General features: G+C 39.3%; 1 protein-coding gene across 1 annotated transcript in view; it reads right to left on the reverse strand.

Moving 5' to 3' along the window:
- The window catches only part of LOC139445858 (uncharacterized), a 38,263-nt gene extending 26,242 nt beyond the window's left edge, over positions 1-12,021 (reverse strand). Inside the window, exons 1-6 of the mRNA XM_071227087.1 lie at positions 11,933-12,021; positions 11,089-11,324; positions 9,198-9,438; positions 7,309-7,455; positions 5,500-5,615; positions 4,314-4,454 (exon numbers count right to left, since the gene is read on the reverse strand). Of these exons, the coding sequence (XP_071083188.1) occupies positions 4,314-4,454; positions 5,500-5,615; positions 7,309-7,455; positions 9,198-9,438; positions 11,089-11,324; positions 11,933-11,939 (888 nt within the window). The 5' untranslated portion in view covers positions 11,940-12,021. The remainder of the gene's footprint in view (positions 1-4,313; positions 4,455-5,499; positions 5,616-7,308; positions 7,456-9,197; positions 9,439-11,088; positions 11,325-11,932) is intronic.
- Positions 12,022-12,264: the final 243 nt, after the last annotated feature.

The following is a 12,264-nucleotide window of genomic DNA, read 5'->3' on the forward strand; positions in this document are numbered from 1 at the left end:
TTTAAATTTTGTCGTTAAATGAGTGACTCAAGTTTTGTAGAAACGATGTGTTGTGGAAAGACAACAACTGTATCAACCAACAGCTTGAAATTACTGATTCACTTTTACCATATGTCCATATTCAGGAACAGTAATTTGATGATGATGGCACAGTTGTTCCATGTTCTGCACAGAAACTCTATGATTTATGTATTGAAAGCATAAACAAGATAATAACTGTCACAAACACAAGCACCTATATACATGCAGTTACCATCATCAAACAATTACCTATGCAAATGACTTAATTATCACATATATTGGTAGTTTAATTTGTGTGTGTTTTTCTCACATATAAACATTGTATGGAATTTTCTTTTTTATTAACAAAACTGTAGACTGCTAAAGAAAACAGTCCAGGATTAGGGTAAGAAATGAGAAACCAATTTTTCGTGCAACATGAGCTTGTATTGTCAAATTAAGACTATCAGAAAAATACATATTTCTAATTTTGAAAAGACCACACAGAACATTTTTCTATTTTCTTTCTTTTTGAATACTGTGCTTTAGGGATGCAACGATTCACCAAATATCGATGCATCAAAAAAATATTATCAGACGATATGATATGTGATACACATATACCTGTGTCGATTCATACTTTAATCGTGTATCCTTTCACATATGGAACATTCATAACAGCAAGGTTATGACTAATATTCATAAATTTTATATTTATTAATTTATGCTATATCTACATTGTACAAAATGTTCATAGTTTTCAGATTTAAATTCTGGTCTAGTCCTTCACTAACACAACAGGTGTTGACACTCTGACATCTGACATATAGCATTGATTGAAATGAGATATTTATTTTCAAAAATGAGACCAGATTTTCAGGAAGTTTCAAGCCATTTTAATAGTGTCTATGTCTTATGAAAATGAATGAACAAAAATATCATTTCTACTTATCCTGAGTCATGCTAATTGCTTATCTCTCTCTTATCAGAAAGGTGTGGAAAATTCCTGAACTGTGTTCCCAGAGAAACAGCTCACCCGAACACACCCCTTGAGCCACACATGCTCACTAGAACAATTTGACCCAGCCGTTAACTCGTCACTCTCCCATTCTCTTAACTTACGTCCGAAACACAGGGGAAGAAGGAATGAGTGGGTGAACACTGTAGCGTATGAGTCAGAATAAGTAGAAATGAGTGAGTGAGTGAGTTGGGTTTTTACGCCGCTTTTAACAGTATTCCAGTTATATTGCGGCGTGTCAGCTTAATGTGGGAGGAAAGCCCGAAGTGATGCAGGTCTCAGACATTTACCACTTCCGTGAAACCCACGAGCTCGGGTATGGTGCTGACAAACCTAGAAACATAATTGGGGTGAACCGGGATTCGAACGCACAATCATAGGAACGCACAATCATAGGTTTCTGGCGTGCCCAAGGGACGCAACTCTGCACAGCAAATCGCGGCACCTTAGACGACTGGGCCACCCAAGTAGAAATGATATCTTTACCTTACCCTGACTCATACTAATTGCTTGAATCCCACGGTAGGTGGCGGGTTCCACCTGTGTGTGTGATTCAGATCAAGAACTGTTCCAACAACCCCTTGAGAACATGCTAATCTTAATTCTTCATGATATCCATACGGGCTACCACCTCCTTCTTGTGAAAGAGAGGAGAAAATCTTATAGATTTTGTGGATTTAGTAAAGTTTGCTACGGAAAATAATTTTTCCCGCTTACTTTAAACAATTATAGTGTTAAGAGAAGGTCGTAAATTCAACACAATAGTTTTCACTCATGCTCTGAAGTACGCAGTAAAACAGGGACATGGACTCTTGGTCAGTGGTTACGGGACAGTAACCTGAAGTTAGCCGGTCTGAGTGATAGTAGGTGAATACTTGTAGGAAGGTCTGTCTTCCAGTAGGCACTGTCAGTTGTTGTGCAACTACTAATGGTCCAAACTGATGACTTCCAGCAACATTTTGTGTGGAGAAATCTCTGATATAATGATCAGCAAAGACAGCGTCTGATCTCCAAAAACAACCTTCCATAATCGTTTGGACGGAGCAGTTGCCATGAAGCACTAGGATAGACGCTATTGCTCTCACGTCACGCGGGTTGAATGCTGATGGTGAATCCAGTCCGACTGCCTTGTAGACTCTGAACATTACTTCTCTCATCCAGCAGGAAACGGTTGTTCTAGAGACTTCTGCTGAACTATTCCTGGTTCACAGAATGGACAATCTCATTAAAATCAGATCTTAGTTCTAGCTACAGCTAAACAAAGATCTGAGGACATCCCATTACCGGTCACGTCCGACTGACCTTGCGCGAACTTTGACCGACCAATGGAATGACCAATCAGAAGGCAGCTTTCTCGTGCTTTACGGCACTTATTTCAAATTGTTGACTACGCTTCGAAACATATCTTGACAAATTCTTGATTACAAATTTGAAACCTGAACAAAAGAACGTTCTGGAATGGCTAACAGATGGTCTAGATTGTATGGATTCAGTCGTTAAACCCGTAACTATCGCTCGCAGCTAAAGTTTTCAAGGTTGCATGATTAGAAATGACATTCCGACTGTCACTTTCATAATCTGGTAAGCGATGCTCTGACTGGTCGGATGAAAGGTCGTTCTGACGTGACCCCTAATGGGATGTCTTCAGATCTTTGTTTAGCGGTAGCGAGAAATGAGGTCTGATTTTAATGAGATTGCAGAATGGAAGTCTTCTTAGTCCCTATCTTCTGGCACTTGTTGTCTGGTGGTAGATACGTATACACGAACTGGGCATAACGACAAATCTTCAGCGTACTCTGATCCCAAGATGGATGAGAGTGGAGGGACATGACACTGATGCTCAGTGAAGAAATCCCATCTCAGTCTGAGATGCGCCAATGCATGTTCGCCACCGTCGAATCTTGAACAGGAGAAATCAATCGCTTGTATTTCTGACATCCTGGCTGCCGTGGCTAGGGCCAGTAGAAATAATGTCTTCTGGGTCAGATGTTCAAAGTGAGCTTGTTGTAGAAGTTCATAAGCATTACAGGTGAGATATTTAAGTACCACATTCAAATGCCAGGCTGATCAAGGCTCTGAATTTCATTTGTTTATCTTCAAGCCTGTATGATCTCAGAAAGGCTATCAATTTTGAAACATTAATTGGTGAGTTTGATTCCAAAACCCAGGGTTAAAACAGAGCTGATAGCTGATAGATAGGTGATTAAGTAGTGGCTTTAACTGCTGTGAACCCCTTGGATCTCGCAAACTGGCCAAAACTCTTGACCAATCCTCTTGGTAAAGATACATCGAAGCAGTGATGTGAATAATTATTACATATGATGAATAATGGTCAGAATAATGTAATCTGAGCAAAAACAATCGCGAAAAGAAGTTTATTTTCATTGGATGGTTTGGATAACAGACGACAGACTCAGTTGGCACGATAATGAGAATGTGATAAGTCACCAGCTTTGTCACGTGGTTCTGGTGCGTATGAGTGGTTCAAGGGGTGCGTTCGGATGAACTGTTATTTTCTGGGAACACATTTCAGGAAGTTTCCACTCCCTTTCAGAAAAGAAAGAGATAAGTAATTAGTAATTAGTATTAGAGTCAGGTTAAGGTAAAATCATGCACAGTCACATAAGGTGATATAAGGTGTCATTCTGGTTATGTTATAACAATGTGTTCTTTATCTTGTTTTAACAATGTCATTCTGGTTATATCAATGTGTCACTCTGGTTATATCAATATGACACTCTGGTCATAACAATGTGCTCCTTTTGGTTATAACAATGTGTCACTGGTTATAACAATGTGCTTCTTATCTTCTATAACACAGTCACACTGGATATAACAATGTGTCTCTCCAGTCTCATTATATTCCAGAAAGCTGGTGCTACTATTAGACTATGATCGTAAGCATAAATACATAACATATAGTGTCACGTCATCTATTCTGATTAAATGGCAGGGATTTATCTAGGATTCCAAACTAAAGCCCTATGCTGGCAAATCTGGAAACAATCGTTATTTTGTTCAAAACTGGGAATTGTTTGAATTTTCTATTTTTTTAAATCGAGAAGTACATTAACATTGCATTCAATAACACCTTGACGTCTTTGTCATGTTTCTTGATTCAATGAAATTGCCTCTTCAAAGCCATCACAATTAAACTGACATGAACTGCAGAATTGTTTATTCAAATCTGGTAATTTTCTTCAGACTTAGGTGCAAATATCAGCCCCTGAGATGGTCTATAGAAATGCTTGAATGGTCCTAACACTACTAACAGTCAAACAGTTGAGAACATTACCCTCAGCAAATCCCGGAGAGTGCGAGCAATGTTATCAGCCTCGTTATATGTTGGGATGATGACGCTCCAGTGTGGATATTTCAGCTCCGAGCGTGGCACTCCAACTTTGGCCTCCAGAACTGGTAAATCTTTAGGATAATCCTGAAAATATCCACAGTTAAATCACTCAAAAAACCTCCTGTTGGTTCATGTGGGGGCTGAACGTTGATCACCAGTGCGATGTGAGTGAACACTTTGACCACTCAGCCGTTCTCTACGCCAGAATTGCTGAGGTGTCAGTTATCAAGATTAATCACAGCCAGACTGAGGCAACAAAAGCATGCTATGGAGTAGTCATAATGGTGCACATGGTATTATACTCAGATATTCTTTATGAAGAACAAAAAATAATTTCAGATGCCTTTGTTATCCCCCATTTACCAACATATATTTTTCACTAACAAGTTCTGAAATAAGTGTTATTCTGAGTTAAACCCCAATCAAGGGTGTCTGTAACATCTGTATGAAGTACCATGGCTCAGCAAGCAAGGAATATTAAATATGAAGCTAGAATGTTCGTATATTTGGTGCCTTATGCTGCAATATTCCAGCTATATGACGTCAATACATAAATAATGGAGACTGGATCAGACAATCCAGTGACTGACATCATGAGCATCGATTCATGCAATTTGGATTAAATAACATGACATCCATTTAGTCTCCTACCACAAACAATATATATACCGGTACTTATCAGGTTGCTGGGATCCATAGTATAACTCGAATCCCCAGTGGTCTAGAGAATGGGATTTTATTTACATAACATTTGCAAATATTTTCACTGAAACAAAATATTGGTGCAACTTTACAGTCAATCAACACTTGCTACAGTGATAGAGTTGAGATTAATGCCGCGTTAAACAGTATTCCAGTTATATAATGGCGTGTCAGCTTGCTGTGGGAGGGAATTCCAAAGTGACGCATGTCTTGAGACATTTACCACTTTGGTGAAACCCACGAGCATGGGTATGGTGCTGACAAACCCAGAAACAAAATCGGGGAGAACTGGAATTAGGCCATAGGTTTCTGCCTCGCCTAAGGGATGCAACTCTGCACTGAGAATTGCAGGGCAGGATGGAAATGAGTGATTTCATGTACTGATGATTTCACCAGTGAAATTCCACAGTTTAAGACAACAACTCACCACATCATTGAGGACTGTTGGTAGCAGGTGTACCTTCAGATTGAGACGGCGGCATGCTACCGCCTGCTGCTGAAACACTTCCTCACTGTCCCATTTGATTCCCTTGAACAATTCATCTACAGAAACATATAATAGTCATACATTTCCTGTCCAGGTACATCAGCAAATACAACCCTAGTTTCATCAGGGGAACCCCACGTTTTCCAAGAAGATTTCACAAATGGTGTGTTGTCTGATAGGACTCTATGGAAAAAAAACCACTCTAAGCATGTAAACTTTTACATCTTTTCTATTTGATGTTATGTTTATGTATCAAAACTTTAAAAAGTGACAAAAGTAAACATTCACAAAAACATATGAATCACTGGTTGTCTGACCAAGATTCAAATTAAAAAAACAAAGAGACACTCAAACACTTTCATTTGAAGATGACTTATTTCTTAGAGCTTCTTCGTCCATGCAGCCCTCGTGACAGAGCGGCAAAATTAGAGGCTTGAGGTAGAGTTTGTATCTAAGAAAGCAAAGTCTACATTATTTCTTGACTTCTATTTTAATTTAATATTTTTTAATTTTAATTTACACCTGGAACAGTTTAAAGCTTTAACATTTAATTAATTTTTGCTTTTTGCCTTTAACCCTCACTCAGCAATAATCCAGCTACATCAGAGAGGCCTGTAAGAATGGACAACATAAACTTTTGATTGATATTACGAGTAACACTCCACACCATCAGAGTATAGTGAACCTCGTCTGACCACCCACGCTAACTGAGTTGCCACCTAAGACAAGCTATAGAGTGCTGGGCCCGCTTGCACAAAGCGATCTTAGCACTAAGATTATCGTAAGCCTATGTCAAAGTATGGGAGTTACGATCATCTTAACGCTAAGATCGCTTTGTGCAAGTGGGCCCTGGAGACTAATTATAGCCTGGGCTGTTTCTTGACATAAATAAAAGTAATAAAAGTGTTGCTGTCAGCCCTACACTTAAGTGACCATGTGAGGTGTAGCAGTCGATACACTTACGATTTAAACAAAGGAAACCATGGCAACAGGCCAATGGACATTTGATATGTAGTCTTTGCATCTTAATAATGATGGACAGACTTCGGATGGTCCAGATAATGTTAATGTATTAAACATGCATGGTCACTTGCCATATTACATTCCAAAGATGCATAGCGCTCGGGAACGATTATTGTCATCTGCTCTAGGGAGCATACATTATTATGGAATAAACGGAGGCAGATAAATGAATACTACATAATAGCTTACTTGTTACAGGTCTTCCGCAACCCATTCTTGTTGTCAAAGGCAACTATGCTTGTCGTAAGAGGCAACTAACAGGATCGGGTGGTCAGGCCTGCTCATTTGACTGATGCATGTCACTGTATCCCAATTGCATGGATCGATGCTCATGATGTCAATCAATGGATTGTCTGGTCAAGACTCAATAACTTACAGACCGCTGTCATATAGCTGGAATATTGCTGAGTGCAGCGTAAACAACAAACAAACAAACAGACAAACTTGTTACATGCCAGTGAACGCTTGAAGTTAGCAGCCGAGTGAATGTTTCACATGTCAAAGAGAGAGTGCTTTTTATTTCAGTTCCCAATCACTCATAAGTGATTAATAATCAGAACAGTTAATATTCTCTCTCAGGCCTCAATAATACCCATTTTTATCTTTCCCAATGACAAATACAGATGAACAGACCCGCAGACAACATGGACATGGCACAGTGTCTCTTTTTCTGTTAATGATCTGTTAATCCCATCTTCAGCCTTGCGCATCTGATAATGTACCTACCAACAAGTCCCTTGCAACTGTCTTGCATTCCTATGAGATAGTATCCCCCATCTTCTGCCTTGCCCAGAACGACGTCTGTGTTGGGAGAATGCAGTAGTGCCATGGCTTCTTTCAGGATGTCGGTGGTGATTCCTGGAATGTCACTCCCTGAATAAAACAGAATACTTAATTGTACACCAGCGCCATTACAGGTATGCATGGGTTAGATGGGAGTGAGAGTTCTCTCCCTTGCATGACTCTTATTGTGTTGAGGTGCGTTTCATCTCTTCTTCCTGTTGCCTCCTTCTGAAATAAACACGTGTTTTATGCAATCACCATGTCGGGTCGTTGGAAGATTAGAAGGTGTTATATCTTAACTGCTGCAGTTGTTGCCTGGACAATGAAACTAGGGCTGGGACAGGTCTAAATTTACTACCCAGGTACCCAACCCTCTATTAACCGACCCTACCCGGATACCCGCAGTAGGTCTCAAGAGTTGGGTATAAAATGTCCGAATGGGAATTGTTTTTCCGGATCCGGACAAAAAGTATTCAGATAGACATATAAAACGATCTCGTCATGCATACACTGAAGCTCTATCTATGTTTAAACATATAAAAGTCAAAAGGAATGTGTGCATAGGCAGAAAGAAATACAAACATTAGTGACGGGTAGTGTATTAAACCGTGGAATTTTATTAATATTTTTCTCATTAAACAATATCACATGACCAACCACGGGTCCAGGTAATCCTGTGGGTTCCCGGGTCCTACTCAGGACCCATCTGACCTGAGCACCCACATTACCCGTCCCAGCCCTAAATGAAACACTGGACAACAGAACATTTCATGTCTATACCTGTTGTTGCCTGGACAACAGAACATTTCATGTCTGTACTTGTTGTCTGGACAACAGAACATTTCATGTCTATACCTGTTGTTGTCTGGACAACAGAACATTTCATGTCTGTACCTGTTGTTGCCTGGACAACAGAACATTTCATGTCTGTACCTGTTGTTGCCTGGACAACAGAACATTTCATGTCTGTACCTGTTGTTGCCTGGACAACACAACATTTCAAGCCTATACCTGTTGTTGCCTGGACAACAGAACATTTCATGGAACAATATATGGATGCTATGGACAGACCAATAATCAGTCCTGCGTCTTTCCTCCCCCAATAAGATTTCAGGATTTAACTGAACTACTTTTCAAAGCAGGCTTAACATAATCAGGGAGAACCTGAGATACAAACATGTCATAAATGGATCTTGGCACTCAATACAGCTCAAAGGGTACAGATCAACTCACCATGGATTAGGGGTGGAACGATACAACAACATCATGATACACAGGTCACAGGACATTATATATCATGATACACAGGTCACAGGACATTATATATCATCATACACAGGTCACAGGACATTATATATCATGATACACAGAACACAGGACATTATATATCATGATACATAGGTCACAGGACATTATATATCATGATACATAGGTCACAGGACATTATATATCATGATACATAGGTCACAGGACATTATATATCATGATACGCAGTTTATGTCCAATCATGTGGAAACTTCTTGCCTTCAAATATTTCAGTCTAGGTTCCAAAGGAAAAGCTAGCAGTAGACAAGTTTCTAGTGGCTATTTTTAGGCATGAATTTGAAAAGTTAATTTCAACACATTTTGCCATATTTGATTGACAAAAATGCTGGGGTGGGGGTCACTAAATGAGCGGTAAGTAACTTATTTAGCAAGTGTATCGTTTTGTATCAATACACATCATGTATTGTCACATAAAAACTCATGATGCACCGGTGCACTGATGTATCATTTCACCCATACTATGGACCACTAGGCTAACTCTGCCCAAATATTCTCAAGTAACCTACCAATAACAATGGTGTAAGTGTGGTTCTGTGAGAAGCTCTCACGGAAAGCGTATGCCAGCTTCTCGCCAAGACACAGACCCGGCATTTGGGGAGACCATGAGACATCCATCTTGGCAAATCTCCGCTGCAGCCATCGGTCCATCTGAGGCTCTGTGGCTCCGCTGTAAGAGACAGTCACATGGGGCGCTGGGGAGTCACCATTTGATTGGAACTTTGTCAGTTCACTAAAGAGGTGCTCGCTCTGAAAGAGAATGGTTTGACAATTCTTTCATCAAAGTCCATTAATTTCTACCGTCATTATGAAAAGAGGACATCAGATCTGATTGCTGAACAATTGGGAAAAAAAACTAGGCCATACAACAACACCAGAAGTGACTGTTCAGGAGAAACTTATTCTCATTATCGCCAAAGGATACCATATTCTCTGTAATCACTGGTAATGAGACCCAGGTGCTTAGGAAATTTTAAAAGGGGGAGAGCATTTTATTTAATCCATTCACAAGTTCACAACAAGATAGCTTTTTATTCAGAAATTGAGAAGTAGTGTTTCAATGTCATTGAAACTCAAACTACTTGAAATCTCATTAAAATCAGATCTTAGTTCTCGCTATCCCTTAACAAAGATCTGAGGACATCCCATAAAGGGTGAAGTCAGAACGACCTTTCATCCAACCAATGAGAGCGTCGCTTACCAGATCATGAAAGTGACTTGTGGTAACAACAATATTCAATCTCATTAAAATCTGATCTTAGTTCTCGCTACCGCTAAACAAAGATCTGAGGACATCCCATTAGGGGTCACGTCAGAACGACCTTTCATCCGACCAATCAGAGCGTCGCTTACCAGAACATGAAAATGACAGTCGCAATGTGACTTCTCATCATGCAGCCTCGAAAACTTTAAAATGGGGTATTCAGAGCGATAGTTACGGGATTAACGACTGAATCTATACAATCTCGACCATATATTAGCCATTCAAGAATGTTCTTTTGTTCAGGTTTCAAATTTTTAAAGCGTAGTCGCCGATTGGAATTAGTGCCGTAAAGCACGAGAAAGCTGCCTTCTGATTGGCTAATGTATACTTCTTGTCAGTAATTCCACTGGTCGGTCAGAGTCCGCGAAAGGTCGGTCTGACGTGACCTGTAATGGGATGTCCTCAGATCTTTGTTTAGCGGCAGCGAGAACTAAGATCTGATTTTAATGAGATTGCAACAATATTCAAAAGAAGTGTGGCAACACATTTTGAGCAGAAAAATTGATAAAAGTCAACTGAAAGAGGATATTACAAGTTTGGAAGACATCAGAAGAGAGCTTTAAATTTGGCACTTTTCTGCTCACAATGAGCAGTGTGGCATCATAACAGTAATGTATTATCGTGCAGAGTAGAACTAAACCTTGGAATTCTTGTCCACTTTTCTTTCAGGCTTCCATTATTCATTAATTGGTTTAAAGATGGTTTGGCCTAATATTCAATGTAGGTGGTCAGAAATTATTGTTTCTAAATTCTAATTTCCAGGTTTGTACTGCTACTAATGCTACTAATGAATGAAAAACAATTTCATAGGTGACACCATCATAGAAGTATGATTTGTGAAACAATTCCAAAAGATAATTTATTGGGCTTTTTGTTACATGGATTTTTATACGTTAATCAGCATTTCTCAAGAAAAGTGACGATAAAACCTTGTGTTTTTCATTTTACCCAACTATAAGACAGAACCAGCTCAGTTGTTTTTGTCACAGTTCATTTTATTTTTTTCTAATTTCAGTTGTTTTTTTTGGCGGTCATTCTCGTTAACCAAAAACATTAATTTCACCAATCCCCCCAAAAATGTTTTGTCATGGCAAAATCTCTAAATAATTCACTTTATACTTGATAGAATGACTTACCATATATCGCTGAGCTCTCGCTGCCCCACTTGGCCCCAGTTCTGACATCAGTCTTGTCTTGGTGGCACCAGGTGTTGGATAACGACTGAAGACAACTATATTAGTCCTGGACTTCTTCTTACGAGTGCTGAACATAAGGTACATCGACATCAGCAGCGCACAGCCAGCCGCTGCTCCCAGGCTTGTCCTGGCCCACCGAGGCAGTGCCTCAGGCATGTTGACAATGTTCTCACTGTCTGGAGAAAAAAAAGAATGAGTGAGTAGCTTTAAAGAGAAGTTTCTCTTAAATGGCAACAATTGCCCAATTAATTAAGGGAATAACTCAAATTTAAAGCCAACAGTCAACAGATATCACATATTGAAATTTGTTTTTTTAATGAGAAAAAATATTTGAATAATATACTCAGATTATGGACCCTTAAATGCTACTTTCAGACATATATCTTACAGCATTACAGTGTAAAAGGTACGGCACCTGCCAGGTTGCAATGAGCCGACTATCAAGACATGATCCACATCACTTCTGTCTGTGACTATTTAATTGAATGCTTGCATATATTTACTTAGGAGTGAAATCGCACCAATGTCATAGATATGTTCTCTAGCTTTTGCAACTTTTCTCCATTTTTATAATAGTGATTGACCTCAGGCTGTCAAATAGAAAAAGTGTACATAGCTACAATTATTTACAACAGATGTCTGTGTACAACAATACAACAAATACAGATCTAGGGGTTTTTTTCTCTTGAAAAGTTGTCCCTCAAAGTATGTCTAAAGATCAAAGTCCAAAAAACACTTAAAGTGACAATCATCAGTCGGTCGGTCTGACCGCATATATTGGTACCTGACATTAGAAACTGTGATTAGTATACAGATTGGTTGGTATAGTTGATACTTTCTCCTCCATCTATGTAGATGGACAGGTGAGTATATACCTTGGTATCGGTGAACTTCGATCAACAGGTACGCGAAAACTCTAAACTACGTTGTCTGATGTTCATCCGTTCTAATTTACAAAACTTAAAGCACAACATGCACTGTGCGGAGCTTATACAAATCGCATGAAAACATATCGCACGTGATATTCTATTTTTAGAACTCGTTGATATAAGCGACAAAATAATTTCAATGAAATTAGGATCGCACAAGAACCAAGGTAGTCGTATTTGTCTCAGT

The sequence above is a fragment of the Haliotis cracherodii genome, unplaced genomic scaffold (assembly GCF_022045235.1).
Source record: "Haliotis cracherodii isolate W230 unplaced genomic scaffold, xgHalCrac1.p SCAF_6, whole genome shotgun sequence".
Classification (NCBI taxonomy): Eukaryota; Metazoa; Mollusca; class Gastropoda; order Lepetellida; family Haliotidae; genus Haliotis; species Haliotis cracherodii.